General features: G+C 43.1%; 4 protein-coding genes across 4 annotated transcripts; all 4 read left to right on the forward strand.

Moving 5' to 3' along the window:
* The first annotated feature begins 356 nt into the window (after positions 1-356).
* Positions 357-6,030, forward strand: LOC108074865 (probable multidrug resistance-associated protein lethal(2)03659). Its single transcript, XM_017167077.3, has 10 exons — positions 357-493; positions 678-772; positions 833-918; positions 1,059-1,367; positions 1,447-1,655; positions 1,720-3,308; positions 3,366-3,865; positions 3,956-4,221; positions 4,278-5,207; positions 5,276-6,030. Exons 2-10 carry the CDS (start codon positions 696-698, stop codon positions 5,297-5,299), a joined length of 3,990 nt encoding a protein of 1,329 aa, XP_017022566.1. The 5' UTR covers positions 357-493; positions 678-695; the 3' UTR covers positions 5,300-6,030.
* A 33-nt stretch (positions 6,031-6,063) lies between these two features.
* Positions 6,064-11,328, forward strand: LOC108074767 (probable multidrug resistance-associated protein lethal(2)03659). The gene is made up of 9 exons (XM_041775780.1): positions 6,064-6,137; positions 6,201-6,286; positions 7,094-7,402; positions 7,464-7,672; positions 7,737-9,322; positions 9,380-9,879; positions 9,970-10,235; positions 10,295-11,224; positions 11,296-11,328. The coding sequence occupies exons 1-9, from the start codon at positions 6,064-6,066 to the stop codon at positions 11,326-11,328; spliced, it is 3,993 nt and encodes a 1,330-aa protein (XP_041631714.1).
* An 822-nt stretch (positions 11,329-12,150) lies between these two features.
* LOC138928673 (probable multidrug resistance-associated protein lethal(2)03659) lies at positions 12,151-13,144 on the forward strand. The gene is made up of 4 exons (XM_070286143.1): positions 12,151-12,227; positions 12,281-12,366; positions 12,518-12,826; positions 12,921-13,144. Exons 1-4 carry the CDS (start codon positions 12,151-12,153, stop codon positions 13,142-13,144), a joined length of 696 nt encoding a protein of 231 aa, XP_070142244.1.
* A 104-nt stretch (positions 13,145-13,248) lies between these two features.
* Positions 13,249-17,078, forward strand: LOC108074784 (probable multidrug resistance-associated protein lethal(2)03659). Its single transcript, XM_017166962.2, has 5 exons — positions 13,249-14,796; positions 14,854-15,362; positions 15,642-15,907; positions 15,967-16,896; positions 16,953-17,078. Exons 1-5 carry the CDS (start codon positions 13,313-13,315, stop codon positions 16,995-16,997), a joined length of 3,234 nt encoding a protein of 1,077 aa, XP_017022451.2. The 5' UTR covers positions 13,249-13,312; the 3' UTR covers positions 16,998-17,078.
* The last annotated feature ends 376 nt before the right edge of the window (positions 17,079-17,454 follow it).

Consider the following 17,454-nt stretch of genomic DNA (forward strand, 5'->3'; position numbering starts at 1 on the left):
AAATCCTAAGAACTCGTAATAATATCAAATCTTGTCGGATTCAATAAAAGCGGGTCTATAGTTTGTATGTATGTAAATAATTACCCTAAAAAGCGGATTCGCGCCTTGATGAGTTGATTTATCAACATTATTCGTGTCTATACGTTATCTTAAAGTTTTTGTTTACTATTTAGTAGCGCCATCTCTCTATGGCTTTGTATATTTAATCTTACTAGCGTCGATCCGCGACCTATCTTTATAACAATGCAATTTGATATTTAGTCGTTAAACAAATCTTATCTTATTTACTTTTTGGCTGATTAAAGCGTTAATAGACGATGTCTGAACCTTGCCGATCGCAGTTGCATTATACCTCCTTTACCGAGCGGACGGATCGTGGCTTGAAATCTTAAAATTTCGATATATACGTACAAATATACAATTTTTTTTTTTTAATTGTGAATATAATAAAAATATGCAAGATATATAAATATACACAAGTAATACATTAATCGTAAGTGTGCTATTCTTGTTGTGCATTTAAAAGCTAAAATTGATGTGATTAGATAACACTGTTTAAAAATATCGCGGATACCCAGACAGCTGTTGTGATAACATTTTAAAATGTACAGTGACTACAAAGAAATAAGCTCAACACAAATAAAAAAAAACAAAATTAATGCATTATTTCAATTTAGATTTATTAAGTTAAAAAAATGGAGTCCAAAGAGACGGAAGATTTGCCGGAAAATCCTAGAATACGGGCGAATTTTCTTTCGCTTTTAACTTTCTGGTAAGTAATGAATCTTACATTTGTCGACAATGTTTTTAATTAGATAGAAATATATATTAGGTACACCATGCCCACTTTTATCAGGGGCCTTAGGCACAATTTGGACTCAAAAGATCTGTACAAAACAATGAAGGAGCACAAGTCAGGTATGAAAAAAAGAAAACAAACAGAAGACTTTCTGTGAGTACTTTTCTCAGCCGGATACGCCAAGTTTTTATCTTGAAGAATTAAGATTCTTATCTCACGTGAGGTGCGATATACAATACTTATATCTACACTCTTCCAGAACCTCTGGGCAACAAGTTGTATGCCTCATGGGAGCGAGAACTTAAAAATTCCCGGGGGAACCCCAGCTTGATGAGGGCCCTCCTGCGGGTGTTTGGATGGCAATTCGGTTTCTTCGGGCTGGTGCTCTTTCTAGCTGAGGGTGGACTGCGAACACTCCAGCCCCTACTCCTGCTGAAGCTCATCTCCCACTTCGCACACGGTTCGGAATCCACTAAAATTGCCTTTTTCTATGCGGGTGCTTTGATCCTGTCAGTTGGCCTCAACGTGATATGCAAGCATCCCTGTATGTACGGCATCTGGAATCTGTGTAAGTTCCTAGAGTTCCTTACTTAACTTTATGACCCTATTAAATCTACATATTTTTATATTCTTCATATGATTTTCAGGCTTTAAGGCACGGGTGAGCTTGAGTAGCATGATCTACCGGAAATCGCTGCGACTTAGCAGGACGGCTCTGGGCGCTGCTACTTCGGGCCATGTGGTAAACTTGATCTCAAACGACGTCAGCCGCTTAGACAATAACATCTTCCACGCCCACTTTCTGTGGATAGGGCCCCTGCAAACGGTCCTGGTCACTTACCTGATGTACCTTCAGGTAATTAGATAATACGATGGTTCCTCAGAAGTAAGACATTATATTAAAAACAATACTATTTCAGATAGGAATCTCCGCTGTGCTTGGCGTGGCCTTCATGTTACTCTTCATTCCCCTGCAAATGTACCTGGGCAAGAAGACCTCCGAGCTGCGTTTGAAGACCGCTCTGCGGACGGACAAGCGGATGCGGATGATGAACGAAATCATCTCGGGCATTCAGGTGATCAAGATGTACGCTTGGGAGCGCCCCTTCGAGAGATTGGTGGCCCATGCGCGCCAAAAGGAGGTCAACGCTATTTGCCACGGAAGCTATATCAAGGGTATCCTTTCATCCTTCACTACTTTCCTCTCGCGCGCCTCCATCTTTCTCAGTTTAGTGGGATACGTTCTATTGGGCCAGCTTCTTACTCCCGAAGTGGCGTTCATGGTCACTGCGTACTACAACGTCCTGCAAACCACTATGATGGTGTTTTTCCCCCAAGCCATCACCCAGACTGCGGAGATTCTGGCTACCATTGGTCGTGTTCAGAAATTCATGCTGTCCGAGGAGGTAAAGGAGACAGTTATAAACGACGATCCCATGGAAGTCCGGCCAAAGAAGACCCGTGATGACGCGGAGGATAGGTTGTTAACCCCATCAATATACACTATTAAAAATACAGCTTTCTCAGAGCCGAGTATCTCCATAACCGGACTGAAAGCCAAATGGGACACCAACTGTCCTGATTATACTCTTGACGGAGTTGATTTGAGGGTTCAGTCCGGGACGATGCTTGCGGTTCTGGGATCCACCGGCTCTGGCAAATCCAGCCTTATTCAAGCTATTTTGGGCGAGATGAGTGCGGAGTCTGGCGAGATTAAAGTCAATGGAACAATGTCTTACGCCGCTCAAGAGCCGTGGCTCTTCTCCGGCACCATAAGAGAGAACATTCTCTTCAATCAGCCAATGGATCGCAAGCGCTATGACAAGGTTGTGAGGCAGTGCGCTCTTGATCGGGATTTCGAGCTACTTCGTCTTAATGACAAAACACTAGTCGGAGAACGTGGAGCTTCCTTGTCCGGTGGGCAAAGGATGAGGATCAGCTTAGCTCGGGCTGTTTACCGAGAGGCCTCCATCTACCTTCTGGATGATCCCCTGAGTGCGGTGGACTCCCATGTAGCCAAACATCTCTTCGAGCAATGCATGCGCGGATACCTCAGAGATCGCATCGTAGTTCTGATAACCCATCAAAGGCAGTTTCTTCAACGCGTCGACCAGATTGTGATCATGGACAAGGGAAAGGTCTGTGCTGTTGGTACCTATGATTCGCTCCTTAAGGCGGGCTTGGACTTTTCCACTATTCTAAGTGAACCAGAGGGTGAGGGACAAATGGAAGAATTGAGTGAACTGGAGGAGGTTCGATCGCGATTGGGTAGCCTCAGTCAGCCTCATAATGAGGAACGATGTAACAGTGAGAAATCCTTGCTATCTATCATGGATTCGTGTATGGAGAAGATCAATGTGGAGCGCCAAGAATCAGGGAATATTGGCCTTCGTTTGTACAAGAAGTACTTCAAGTCTGGCGGCGGGCTTCTTGCATTCCTAGTGATGATAACCTTCTTTGTAGTTTCTCGGAGCTTAATCGCTTTGGGAGATTATTTTCTTGTTTACTGGTAAGTTCATTGTGGAACGGGATACCACCTAATTTATATTAACCTACTCCTTTTTAGGGTCGGCAAGAAACGGAATGGAGCCCTCCAAGAGAGTAATGATACCCTTGCCCTAGATCATACGATTCAGAATACCGGCTGGTCAATGAGCACTGAGCAAAAGGACATTTGGCTGTTTACACTAATCACAGTATTCTCCATTATAACGACAGTGACGGCCTCGTTTCTAATATTCAACCTGGCCAGGAAATGTTCCATCGGACTGCACAACTCCATTTTTAATGCGATATCGCGTGCCTCCATGTACTTCTTCAACACGAATCCACCTGGACGCATCCTCAATCGCTTCTCGAAAGACTTGGGACAGGTGGACGAAATGCTTCCTGTCGTGATGATGGACGTAATTCAAACCTTCCTGTGCCTAACTGGCATAGTCATCATCATAGCCGTTGTCAATCCGTTGCTTCTCACTCCTACGTTCCTGATCAGCATAATATTCTATAAGCTTCGCACTTTCTATCTGAAAACCTCCCGGGATGTGAAGCGGATTGATGCAATTGGTAACTATTATGCATTGATATTTTTTAAGGTTTATTCAGCTATATCAGGTTCATCACTGACTTACCGCTCATGCCCCCACTTTTTCATAGCCCGATCTCCAGTTTACTCGCACTTGGCTTCCTCACTGAGCGGCCTGACCACCATTCGGGCCTTCCAAGCCCAGCGCATTATGGAGGCGGAGTTCGACGGATATCAAGATACGCACAGCTCTGCATTTTATATGTTCCTTAGCACATCCCGCGCATATGCATATTGGCTAGACTTTCTATGTGTGATTTACATAGCGGTCACCACGCTCAGCTTCTTTACCTTTCCCCCGACGAATGCCGCAAATGTGGGCTTGGTCATAACACAAGTATGTTGAAATAAGAACATATCGGATTTATATTTAAATATATATTTATTTTACAGGCCCTGGGCTTGACCGGCCTGGTGCAGTTTGCCATGCGACAATCTGCTGAGTTGGAGAACCTCATGACTGCCGTGGAGCGAGTGGTAGAGTACGAAGCGATCGAACCGGAGGGAGAATTGGAGGCACCAGTGGACAAGAAGCCACCTGAATCATGGCCAGGGCAAGGGAAAATTGTGTTTGATGAGCTTAGCTTGCGGTACATTCCCAATCCGAAGACCAAGTGTGTGCTCAAGTCGCTCAATTTTGTTATAAAACCACGGGAAAAGGTCGGAATTGTTGGACGCACGGGGGCAGGAAAATCTTCACTGATCAATGCCCTCTTCCGACTTTCTTACAACGAAGGATCTATTTTAATAGATACCTGGAATACCAACGAAATGGGCTTACACGACCTACGCAGCAAGATCTCGATCATTCCCCAGGAACCCGTACTCTTCTCTGGTACAATGCGATACAATCTAGATCCATTTGATGAATACTCAGATGACAAGCTGTGGCGCATCCTGGAGGAGGTGAAGCTCAGGGATGTGGTAGCCAAAATGTCCACTGGCCTGCAAACCAAAATCACAGAGGGTGGATCCAACTTTAGTGTGGGTCAACGCCAGTTGGTCTGCTTGGCACGAGCTATTCTGCGCGAGAACCGCATCCTGGTAATGGATGAGGCCACGGCCAATGTGGATCCCCAGACTGATGGCCTTATCCAGGCCACCATTCGGAATAAGTTCAAGGAGTGCACTGTGCTGACAATAGCCCATCGCCTCCACACGATCATGGACTCCGACAAGGTGCTGGTTATGGACGCTGGACGAGTTGTGGAGTTCGGGACGCCGTTCGAGCTGCTTACCATGGCAGAGTCTAAGGTTTTCCACGGCATGGCTTTGCAGACAGGCCAAGCCACTTATGATGAGCTGTTAAAAATTGCGGAAAAGGTTATTGTTGCTAATTAGTTACATAACTAAAAATGTTTACTTAATCAATTCTCTAAATATAATTACAGTGCTCCCTAGCTTACCACATCTAAACATCAAAACTGAATCATCAACCAGGACAATGGACTTTTTATCATCATAAGTTGTTTTTTTGTTTTTTTTTTCTTACATAAGTTATCTAACGCCTTTACAGAATTTAAGGATGTTAGAAGGATCCCTTGGCAATATCAACAGCTAGGTCATTAATTATGCCTATCGTTTTTTTGGGTATCAAAATTAAGGCAGACAGACGGACATAGTTAAATCGACTTGGTTATCATATAACATAAATTTCTAGTTTAAGATTGTCAAGCGTTATTCTTATTGTTCAAATCCCTGTACCTATCTTTATAGCTATTATTCTTGATTTGTATGTTAGGGCCATTAAACAACTCTTATCTTTCTTACAGTTGGGCGAGTGAGGCGTTATGATGTATGAACCTCGCTGCTCTCAGTAGCATAAGGTTCTCTCGGACGCGTGGACGGATCACGGACTTTCCAATAGTATTCTTTTTGCTAGAAGGTCAACTCGGTATATTTTTAATACGTTAAGAAAAAATTTGTACTCATATTTAATTAGTAAGAAAGTTAATGATCTGATTAAATATTGTGGTTTCGTATACAAAATATATGTGATTAGATAACACTGTTAAAAAAAAAACTGGGTCTACAAAAACAGCTGTTTTGATAACATTCAGTCGTAAAATTCCTGCTCATATTAAATTGGAACTAAATCTAAAATTAAGATCATGTGGATCTAAATAAACTTAAGAGGTTTTCTGGAGCAGTTAGAAATTATTATTTCATAATGATCAAAATGGATTCGGCCGAGGTAGATTTGCCGGAAAATCCCAGAATGGGGGCGAATTTCGTTTCGGTTTTAACTTTCTGGTGAGTAAAGCAGCCATTACAACTTACTTAAACGTGTTTAAATAAATAATAAATAAATATTAGGTACACTATGCCCACCTTTATCAGGGGTCTTAGGCACACTTTGGACACAAAAGACCTCTACAAAACTATGAAGGAGCACAAGTCAGGTGTGAAAATTAATTATAAAACAAGAAAGACAGCTGACTTTGGTTAGCCAAAGTTTGTATACCCTTGCAGGTAACAATTAAAATATATCATAACTAAGCCAAAAATGCATTAATTTCGATTCGGAAAGCAGTTTTGTGTTAGTTTTTATTAATTTAAAAAAACTGCATACCAAATTTAAAATTTTAGGAAATCAAAATTTTTGGCTTTTTTGGCGAATTTTAATGATGTAACCCCTTATCAAATTTCGCAAAAATGGCCAAAAAATCGATTTCTTCCGGACATGTCTAGAAAGATTCGCATGTTAATGCTGATCAATAATATATATGGTATATGGGGTCGGAAATGATTCCTTGATTTAGAAAAATATTATTTTGTATTATAAAATCGGATTTTTTATATTAAAAAACTTCTTGATTTTTTTTAAATTAAAAATATCATAACTCGGCCAAAAGAGCATTAATTTTAAATCGGAAAACTGTTCTGTGCAAGATTTTCTACAGTTAATAAATCTGCATACTTTATTTAAAAATTTTGAAAATTAAATTTTTTATCAAAATCCAAAATTTTAATGATGTAACCCCTTAAAAAATTTTGCAAAAATGGCCAAAAAATCGATTTCTTCCGGACTGTCTAGAAAGATTCGCATGTTAATGCTGATCAAGAATATATATACCTTATAGGGTCGGAAACGTCTCCTTCACTGCGTTGCAAACTTCTGACTGAAATTATAATACCCTGCAAGGGTATAATAATTAACAAAGCGTTTATCTCGGTTTTGTATTAAAATTCTAAATCTACTTTATCAGGGCCCTTGGGAAACCAATTGTATGCTTCATGGGAGCGAGAACTTAAAAATTCGGGAAGCAAACCAAGCCTAATGAGAGCCCTTCTGCGGGTGTTCGGATGGCAATTCGGTTTCTTCGGGCTATTGCTTTTCCTGGCAGAGGGGGGACTGCGAATACTTCAGCCCCTACTCCTGCTGAAGCTCATCTCCCACTTCGCACACGGTTCGGAGTCCACTAATAAGGCCTATTTCTACGCAGGCGGCTTGATCTTATCAGTTGGCCTTAACGTAATATGCAAACATCCCTGTATGTGCGGCATCTGGAATCTGTGTAAGTCCCAAAACTCTTCTTAGTTTGTAAGTAGTTGTATATTCTTCATACCTATTTGCAGGCTTTAAAGCACGGGTAAGCTTGAGCAGCATGATCTATCGGAAGTCGCTGCGGCTAAGCAGGACGGCTCTGGGCGCTGCTACTTCTGGCCATGTGGTCAACTTGATCTCAAACGACGTCAGTCGCATAGACAGTAACGTCCTCTTGGCGCACTTCCTGTGGATAGGCCCCTTGCAAACAGGCTTTGTCACTTTTCTAATGTACCTTCAGGTAAATGATTAGCAACGTAATTCGTAAAGAGTTATAAAATATTAATTATATTATATTCCTGCAGATTGGAATCTCAGCTATGTTTGGCGTGGCTTTCATGCTGCTCTTCATTCCCTTGCAGATGTACCTGGGCAAGAAGACCTCCGAGCTGCGTTTGAAGACCGCTCTGCGGACGGACAAGCGGATGCGGATGATGAACGAAATCATCTCGGGCATCCAGGTGATCAAGATGTACGCCTGGGAGCGGCCCTTTGAGAGATTGATAGCTTATGCGCGCCAAAAGGAGGTCAACGCCATTTGCCACGGAAGCTATATCAAGGGTATCCTTTCGTCCTTTACTACCTTCCTCTCACGCGCCTCCATCTTTCTCAGTTTAGTGGGATACGTTCTGCTGGGCCAGCTTCTTACGCCCGAAGTGGCTTTCATGGTCACTGCTTACCACAACGTCCTGCAAACCACTATGATGGTGTTTTTCCCCCAAGCCATAACCCAGACTGCGGAGATTCTGGCTACCATTGGTCGTGTCCAGAAATTCATGCTGTCCGAGGAGGTGAAGGAGGCTATTAATAGCAAAGATGTCCTTGATGCTCAGACAAAGAAGGGTCGGGAGGAGGCAGAGAATAGGTTATTAATTCCATCAATCTACGCCATTAATAGCACAGCCGTCTCAAATTCGAGTATCTCAATAACCGGCCTAAAAGCCAAATGGGACACGGACTGCCCCCACTATACTCTCAATGGAGTCGATTTAAAGGTTCAGCCCGAGACGATGCTTGCCGTTCTGGGATCCACCGGCTCTGGAAAATCTAGCCTTATTCAGGCTATTCTGGGCGAGCTCCGTGCGGAATCTGGCGAAATTAAGGTCAATGGAACGATTTCTTACGCCTCTCAAGAGCCGTGGCTCTTCTCCGGCACCATACGGGAGAACATCCTCTTTGGCCAGCCAATGGATCGCAAGCGCTACGCCAAGGTGGTGAGGCAGTGCGCTCTGGAGCGTGATTTCGAGTTGCTGCCCCTAAAAGATACAACGCTTGTGGGAGAGCGAGGAGCTTCCATGTCCGGTGGCCAAAAGGCGAGGATCAGCTTAGCTCGGGCTGTTTACCGAGAGGCCTCCATCTACCTTCTGGATGATCCCCTGAGTGCGGTGGACTCCCATGTAGCCAAACATCTCTTCGAGCAATGCATGCGCGGGTACCTCAGAGATCGCATCGTAGTTCTGATAACCCATCAAAGGCAGTTCCTGGAACACGTAAATCAGATTGTGGTCATGGACGAGGGACAGGTGCGAGCCGTGGGTAACTACGAGTCTCTGCTTCAGGCGGGCTTGGACTTTTCCACCATTCTGGGTGAACCAGAGACAAAGAAATACATGGCGGAGAAGGAAGAACAGGAGGAGGATAATTTCCGGCTTAATTCCAGTAATGCACACGACGAGAAACCATGTAATAGTGAGGAATCTTTGCTATCTATTATGGATTCGTGTCTGGAGAAGATCAGTATTGAGCGCCAAGGGTCAGGTCGCATTGGCCTTAATTTGTACAAGAAGTATTTCAAGTCTGGCGGCGGGCTTCTTGCATTCCTAGTGATGATAACCTTCTTTGTAGTTTCTCGGAGCTTAATCGCTTTGGGAGATTATTTTCTTGTTTATTGGTAAGTTCATTGTTGAACGGAATACCACCACATTTATATAAACCTACTCCTTTTTAGGGTCGCAAAGAACCGGAATGGAGCCCTCCAAGACAGTAATGATACCCTTGCCCTAGATCATACGATTCAGAATACCGGCTGGTCAATGAGCACTGAGCAAAAGGACATTTGGCGGTTTACACTAATCACAGTATTCTCCATTATAACGACAGTGGCGGCGTCGTTTCTAATATTCAACCTGGCCAGGAAATGTTCCATCGGACTGCACAACTCCATTTTCAATGCGATATCGCGTGCCTCCATGTACTTCTTCAACACGAATCCACCTGGACGCATCCTCAATCGGTTCTCGAAGGACTTGGGACAGGTGGACGAAATGCTTCCTGTCGTAATGATGGACGTAATTCAAACTTTCCTGTGCCTAACTGGCATAGTCATCATCATAGCCGTTGTCAATCCGTTGCTTCTCACTCCTACATTCTTGATCAGCATAATATTCTATAAGCTTCGCACTTTCTATCTGAAAACCTCCCGGGATGTGAAGCGGATTGATGCAATTGGTAACTATTATGCATTGATATTTTTTAAGGTTTATTCAGCTATATCAGGTTCATCACTAACTTACCGCTCATGCCCCCACTTTTTCATAGCCCGATCTCCAGTTTACTCGCACTTGGCTTCCTCACTGAGCGGCCTGACCACCATTCGGGCCTTCCAAGCCCAGCGCATTATGGAGGCGGAGTTCGACGGATATCAAGATACGCACAGCTCTGCATTTTATACTTTCCTAACGACATCCCGCGCCTTTGCCTATTGGCTGGACATCCTGTGTGTGGTTTACATGACGATAGCCACACTTAGCTTCTTTGTCTTTCCACCGGCTAACGCCGCGGATGTAGGATTAGTTATAACACAGGTAGGGTAAAATAAGACTATCAAAATTAAAATTTACACATAAACATATTTGATTTATAGGTCCTGGGCTTGACGGGCCTGGTGCAGTTTGCAATACGACAATCCGCCGAGCTGGAGAATCTCATGACCGCCGTGGAACGAGTGGTGGAGTACGAGGACATCGAGCCCGAGGGAGTATTAGAAGCGCCGCTGGATAAGAAGCCACCTAGATCGTGGCCAGAACAAGGGAAAATAATCTTCGATGAGTTAAGCATGCGCTATATTCCAAATCCACGGGCAAAATGTATTCTAAAGTCGCTAAACTTTCACATAAATCCAAAAGAGAAAGTCGGAATAGTAGGACGCACAGGAGCAGGAAAATCTTCGCTAATCAATGCCCTCTTCCGACTGTCCTACAACGATGGATCCATTCTCATTGACCAGCGGGATACCAACGATATGGGTCTCCATGATCTTCGTAGCAAGATCTCAATTATTCCTCAGGAACCTGTGCTTTTCTCTGGTACAATGCGATACAATCTGGATCCATTTGACGAGTACTCTGATGATAAGTTATGGCGCAGCCTGGAAGAGGTGAAGCTCAAGGATGTGGTGGCAGATCTGCCCAATGGTTTGGTAAGTAAAATCACAGAGGGTGGAGCCAACTTTAGTGTGGGTCAGCGCCAGTTGGTCTGCTTGGCACGAGCTATTCTGCGCGAGAACCGCATTCTGGTAATGGATGAGGCCACGGCCAATGTGGATCCCCAGACTGATGGCCTTATCCAGGCCACCATTCGGAATAAGTTCAAGGAGTGCACAGTTCTGACAATAGCCCATCGCCTCCACACGATCATGGACTCCGACAAGGTGCTGGTTATGGACGCTGGACGAGTTGTAGAGTTTGGGACACCATACGAGCTGCTAACGGTGGCAGAGTCTCAGGTGTTTCGACGCATGGTAAAGCAGATGGGTCAAGTTACCTACGACGGACTGTTTAAAATCGCTGAGAAGGTTATTATTTACTTAAATATATCCATAATGAACTAAATTAAATTAAGAAATTAACCAATATTTAATTACAGGCCTTTCAATGTTCCCTCTCTCAACGCACCTAACTTTAGCGATTTTGAATAAATTGGAAACAGTGTCGTTTTTTTAATACACGTGCATTTAGGATTTGGTAGGAGAGAATACTATGTTTAATATTATCATAAACTAACAAATCAAAAAACTACTTATGTCAAATTTTATGACGAATATAAATGCAATAAAAATTAAAAATTATTTACTAATTCTTTTCTAATCGGCATGCTCTTTAGTTACAATTAAATGATTAATTAATCTTTTGTTTTCAGCTAAGCGCCGATTATGAAACCAATTAATAAACAGTGAAACTAGAAAAAAATGTTGTTTGAAATGTATAAACTTTGCTTTAATTGTTGTTAACTTTTTCTATCTTTATAACGATGCTTGTGGATATATATGTAAGAGCCATTAAATAACTCTTATCTCTCTTACTTTTGGTATTATGAGCACATGTATGAAGTTCACTGCCCTCAGTAGTTTAGAGGTCTCTTTGTGGCGCGGACGGATCGCGGACTGGCCTGGAGCATTAATTTTGCGAGAGGGGGAGCCCGAAATATTTTTAGTACATTAACAAAAAAAAAAAGGTACTTTCGTGTGGATCGAAAGTTTGTGACTTGAATGATTTAATTGACGGTTGAGCTTTTGAGCGAAGAACTGCATATGATTAGATAGGATTCCACAACAAAATTGCGCTACATTAACAGCTGTTTTGATAACAGTCTTCGACAAAAGCATAATAGCATACACAGAAAAAAAATTTACAAAATAATAATATAAACATATTTGATGGGATACATAAATTACATTCGCAATGTGGATTTAACTTAACTTTATTTTTTTTAGTTGTAAAAATGGAGTCAAGTAAGACGAAAACTGTACTGGAAAATCCTAAATTGCGGGCGAATTTCCTGTCGGTTTTAACTTTCTGGTGAGTAACACTCGGGGCTTACATTACATTTAGTGAATAATAAATCATTTTAGGTACACGATACCCGTTTTTATTAAGGGCCTTAAACGCACTTTGAATATAAAAGATCTCTACAGAACGATGAAGGAGCATCAGTCTGGTACAAAAAAAAAATTTACTATTTAAAACAGCTTATTTTACAAGATTAAAATGACCGAAAACTATGACCCTTAGGGTTTTGTTTTGTTTTTTTTTTTAATTTGATAATTTCATTCTTATTACAATGTACATGTACAATTTCACTCTTCCAGAACCTTTGGGCAAAAATTTATATGATTCATGGGAGCGAGAAATTAAAAGTTCAGGAGGTAAACCCAGCCTTGTTAGGGCTCTCCTGCGGGAGTTCGGGTGGCACTTCGGCTTCTTCGGATTTGTGCTCCTCGTAGGAGAGGTGGGACTACGAACTATTCAACCGTTCATCCTCCTGAAATTTATTTCCTACTTTACATACGGTTTGGAGTCCATTGAGACTGCCTATCTCTATGCGGGCGGCTTGATCTTATCAACTTGGCTGAACGTTATCTTCAGACATCCCACCATGTGCGGCTTGTGGAATTTAAGTAAGTGTGAACTTAATTTTTGTCTTCCTTACTGTTAGATATACATAGTCATAGACTTTAATCTAATAATTTTATTTATTTAACTGATTTTCAGGCTTTAGAGCACGGGTGAGCTTGAGCAGCATGATCTATCGAAAGTCGCTAAGACTCAGTACGACGGCTCTGGGCGCTGCCACTTCTGGCCATGTGGTCAACCTGATTTCCAACGACGTCAGTCGCCTGGACAGTAACATTCTCTTCACGCACTTCCTATGGATTGGGCCTTTGCAAACAGTTTTGGTCACCTATCTGATGTACCTTCAGGTAATTGGAATATAGTATTATTTCTCGGACAAATCGAGAGGATCTTCTTTTTTGTAGATTGGAATCTCAGCCGTATTTGGAGTCGCCTTTATGCTGCTCTTCATTCCCCTGCAGTTGTACCTGGGCAAGAAAACCATAGAGTTACGCCTGAAGACCGCTCTGCGCACAGACAAGCGCCTGCGAATGATAAACGAGATCATCTCGGGCATCCAGGTGATAAAGATGTACGCTTGGGAGCGCCCCTTCGAGAGATTGGTGGCCCATGCGCGACAAAAGGAGGCCAACGCCATTTGCCACGGAAGCTATATCAAGGGTATTGTTGCGTCGTTCCCAATTTTCCTCTCTCGCGCCTCCATCTTTTTCAGCTTAGTTGGCTACTTTCTGCTGGGCCAGCTTCTTACGCATGAGGTTGCTTTTAGCATCACAGCCTACTACAACGCCCTGCAAGTCACTATGCTGGTTTTCTTTCCTCAAACCATTACACAGACGGCGGAGATTCGGGCTTCCCTTGGTCGTGTGCAGAAGTTCATGCTATCCGAAGAGGTGAAGGAGGTTACTAAGAGAGATGATATTGTGGATTCGATTAGGGCCCAGACAAAAAAGGGTCACGATGAGGAGGAGGATAGGTTATTAACTCAATCTCGCAACACTTATATTCACAACTCAGTCCCTTCAAAGTCAAGTATTTCAATTATCGGACTGAAGGCCAAATGGGACACCAACTGTCCTGACTATACTCTCGACGGAGTTGATTTGAGTGTTCAGCCCGGGACGATGCTTGCTGTTCTTGGATCCACCGGCTCTGGCAAATCCAGCCTCATTCAGGCTATTCTGGGAGAGCTCAGTGCGGAATCTGGAGAGATTAAAGTTAATGGAACGATGTCTTACGCCTCCCAGGAGCCATGGCTTTTTTCCGGCACCATACGGGAGAACATTCTCTTTGGTCAGCCAATGGAGCGCAAGCGTTACGCCAAGGTGGTGAGGCAGTGCGCTCTGGAGCGGGATTTCGAGTTGCTGCCCCTTAGGGACAAAACGCTGGTAGGAGAGCAAGGAGCTTCGTTGTCCGGCGGCCAAAAGGCGAGGATCAGCTTAGCTCGGGCTGTTTACCGAGATGCCTCCATCTACCTTCTGGATGATCCCCTGAGTGCGGTGGACTCCCATGTAGCCAAACATCTCTTCGAGCAATGCATGCGCGGATACCTCAGAGATCGCATCGTAGTTCTGATAACCCATCAAAGGCAGTTCCTGGAACACGTAGATCAGATTGTGGTCATGGACGAGGGACAGGTGCGAGCCGTAGGTAACTACGAGTCTCTGGTTAAGGCGGGCATGGACTTCTCGAACTTTGTGGTTGAGAATCAACAAAAGGAGCAAAAGGAACAGATGACAGAGCTGAATGAACAGGACGACGATCGCTCTCGATTATCAAGCTTCAGTAACACTCACAACGAGAAAAGATGCAACAGTGAAGAATCCCTGCAATCTATAGATGATTCACGTGCAGAAAAGATCAACGAGGAGCACCAGGGATCAGGTCGTATTGGCCTCGATTTGTACAAGAAGTACTTTACATTTGGCGGCGGACTTTTCGCTTTCCTTGTTATAATAATCATCTGTGTACTCTCACGTGGATTCATCTCTTTGTCTGACTGCTTCCTGATTTATTGGTAATTTTACGTTCATTACTTTTGAAAAGTGGAACTGAAAGTAATTTTTATTTATAGGGTTTCCAAATACAGGGAAAGTGCTGTCCAAGAAGGAAATAATACACTTCGCCCAGATCTTCCTTCAATGTGGGAGCAAAACACGGGCTGGTCTTTGAGTACTGAAAAAGTGGACGTTGGCCTGTTTACGTTGATCACAGTCTTGTCGATTGGGACAACAGTAGCTTCCTCAATTTTAATATTCAACTTGGCCAGGAAGTGCTCCATCGGACTGCACAACTCCATTTTCAATGCGATATCCCGTGCTTCCATGTACTTCTTTAACACGAATCCACCAGGACGTATCCTGAATCGCTTCTCAAAGGACATGGGACAGGTGGACGAGATGCTGCCTGTCGTGATGATGGACGTCATACAACTCTTCCTTCTCCTTGGTGGCATAGTCATCATTATAGCCGTTGTTAATCCGTTGCTTCTCGCTCCAACCTTCGTGATCGGCATCATTTTCTATAAGTTTCGAAGTTTTTATCTGAAAACATCTCGGGATATAAAGCGCATCGAGGCAATAGGTGAGTGTTTGCAAAGATCCTGTACAAATATGATAGATTACAAATTTATTACAAGAGTTTATGTAGACTGCCTGTATAACATAATAATCAGATTAGAAGTAAGTCTATCGATCCGGTCGAGTGCCGATAAATATTTTCTATTATTTCAAGACTCCGGCTTTATTAAACCCATTACATATTTATCCTAAGTTATACTCAGAGTTTCGTATGATAACAAAACATAATATGGGTTATAATGTTCACCTATTTTACTCGTAACGCTGGTTAATTTATTTACAGCTCGATCTCCGGTTTACTCTCATTTGGCGTCCTCCCTGACGGGTCTGTCCACAATTCGCGCTTTCGGAGCTCAGCATATCCTGGAGTCCGAGTTCGATAGCTATCAGGATGTACACAGTTCTGCATTTTATACCTTCCTCACAACATCCCGTGCCTTTGCCTATTGGCTGGATTGCTTTAGTGTAATTTACATAGCAATCACCACGCTTAGCTTCTTCGCCTTTCCGCCGGCCAACGGTGGCGAAGTGGGTTTGGCCATAACACAGGTGGGTCATAATACGGCCGTCATGGGTCAAATAACTATGAAATAATAAACATTTCACAGGCGATGGGTTTGACGGGCCTGGTGCAGTGGGTAATGCTTCAATCCGCCGAGCTGGTCAATTTAATGACTGTTGTGGAACGAGTGACGGAGTACGAAGATATTGAGCCTGAGGGAGCATTGGAAGCGCCGCTGGATAAGAAGCCACCTAAGTCGTGGCCAGAGCAAGGGAAAATAATCTTCGATGAGCTAAGCTTACGCTATGTTCCTAATCCTATGGCGGACTATGTGCTCAAGTCATTAAACTTTGTCATAAAGCCACGGGAAAAAGTCGGAATCGTTGGACGCACAGGAGCAGGAAAATCATCGCTAATCAATGCCCTTTTCCGATTGTCCTACAACGATGGATCCGTTCTCATTGATCAGAGGGATACCAACAATATGGGTCTCCACGATTTACGCAGAAAGATCTCGATCATTCCCCAGGAACCCGTGCTCTTCTCCGGCACAATGCGATACAATCTGGATCCATTTGATGAGTACTCAGATGACAAGCTGTGGCGCAGCCTGGAGGAGGTGAAGCTCAAGGATGTGGTGGCCAAAATGTCCACTGGCTTGCAGACCAAGATTACAGAGGGTGGAACCAACTTCAGTGTGGGCCAGCGCCAACTGGTGTGCTTGGCCAGAGCTATTCTGCGCGAGAACCGCATTCTGGTAATGGATGAGGCAACTGCCAACGTTGATCCTGAGACGGATGGCCTAATTCAGGCCACCATTCGGAACAAGTTCAAGGAGTGCACTGTGCTGACGATAGCCCATCGCCTGCACACGATCATGGACTGCGACAAGGTACTGGTTATGGACGCTGGACGAGTTGTGGAGTTTGGGTCGCCGTACGAGCTCTTAACGAAGACCGATTCCAAAGTGTTCCACGATATGGTCGAAAAGACTGGTCAGGCCACCAGCGAAAGCCTTTGGAGAAGTGCACAAAAGGTACAGGGTTAAATGAAAAACAGCAGCTTCCTTACTTTAAATTCTTTCCATTTCAGGCCTTCGAAAGTACACAGGACTCAAGTCAAAGACTTTCCTCGTAGATATGTAACTATAAGTGATTAATAAATATTTCAATTGGTTGTGGAAATCATCAAATTTTTTTGATGATGAAATCTCAGAACACATTACTAATTAATACTGATTAGTGGCTTTTTAATTGAACAATTATCAGTTTAATTATACCTTTTCTGGGTATTTTGATTTTAGGCAGAAGTTTGTACTTAATATTTGTACCCTTGCAGTTTGACTCTTAAATTATTATTTTTAAATTTTACATACAAACTATTAATACCGGGGTTAGCGCTTTCTACAAAATTTCAAAGTATCTTAAAGTATAAATTACAAAACTATCTTATCTATCGTTCACTTACGTTAAATAATAAAATTACAGAACACGATTGGAATTAATTAGAATCAATAAAGTAAACAGATTTCTATTATCTTATCATTAAAACACACACTTTAAGCTGCCACAGTTGGAAAAGCCTTGAATGAAAA

This window comes from Drosophila kikkawai, chromosome 2L (assembly GCF_030179895.1).
Source record: "Drosophila kikkawai strain 14028-0561.14 chromosome 2L, DkikHiC1v2, whole genome shotgun sequence".
NCBI lineage: Eukaryota > Metazoa > Arthropoda > Insecta > Diptera > Drosophilidae > Drosophila > Drosophila kikkawai.

What these genes read in the sequence shown, in the direction of transcription:
- LOC108074767 (XM_041775780.1), top strand. Translation starts at nt 6,064, where the DNA reads ATGGATTCGGCCGAGGTAGATTTGCCGGAAAATCCCAGAATGGGGGCG. An exon ending in CTTTTCTAATGTACCTTCAG is followed by an intron (nt 7,673 to 7,736) that starts GTAAATGATTAG and finishes ATATTCCTGCAG; the next exon opens with ATTGGAATCTCAGCTATGTT. An exon ending in GAAGCGGATTGATGCAATTG is followed by an intron (nt 9,880 to 9,969) that starts GTAACTATTATG and finishes ACTTTTTCATAG; the next exon opens with CCCGATCTCCAGTTTACTCG.
- LOC108074865 (XM_017167077.3), top strand. Translation starts at nt 696, where the DNA reads ATGGAGTCCAAAGAGACGGAAGATTTGCCGGAAAATCCTAGAATACGG. An exon ending in AATGAAGGAGCACAAGTCAG is followed by an intron (nt 919 to 1,058) that starts GTATGAAAAAAA and finishes ACACTCTTCCAG; the next exon opens with AACCTCTGGGCAACAAGTTG. An exon ending in GTACGGCATCTGGAATCTGT is followed by an intron (nt 1,368 to 1,446) that starts GTAAGTTCCTAG and finishes TATGATTTTCAG; the next exon opens with GCTTTAAGGCACGGGTGAGC.
- LOC108074784 (XM_017166962.2), top strand. Translation starts at nt 13,313, where the DNA reads ATGATAAACGAGATCATCTCGGGCATCCAGGTGATAAAGATGTACGCT. An exon ending in TGGGTTTGGCCATAACACAG is followed by an intron (nt 15,908 to 15,966) that starts GTGGGTCATAAT and finishes AACATTTCACAG; the next exon opens with GCGATGGGTTTGACGGGCCT. An exon ending in TTTGGAGAAGTGCACAAAAG is followed by an intron (nt 16,897 to 16,952) that starts GTACAGGGTTAA and finishes TTTCCATTTCAG; the next exon opens with GCCTTCGAAAGTACACAGGA.
- LOC138928673 (XM_070286143.1), top strand. Translation starts at nt 12,151, where the DNA reads ATGGAGTCAAGTAAGACGAAAACTGTACTGGAAAATCCTAAATTGCGG. An exon ending in CTGTCGGTTTTAACTTTCTG is followed by an intron (nt 12,228 to 12,280) that starts GTGAGTAACACT and finishes AAATCATTTTAG; the next exon opens with GTACACGATACCCGTTTTTA. An exon ending in GTGCGGCTTGTGGAATTTAA is followed by an intron (nt 12,827 to 12,920) that starts GTAAGTGTGAAC and finishes ACTGATTTTCAG; the next exon opens with GCTTTAGAGCACGGGTGAGC.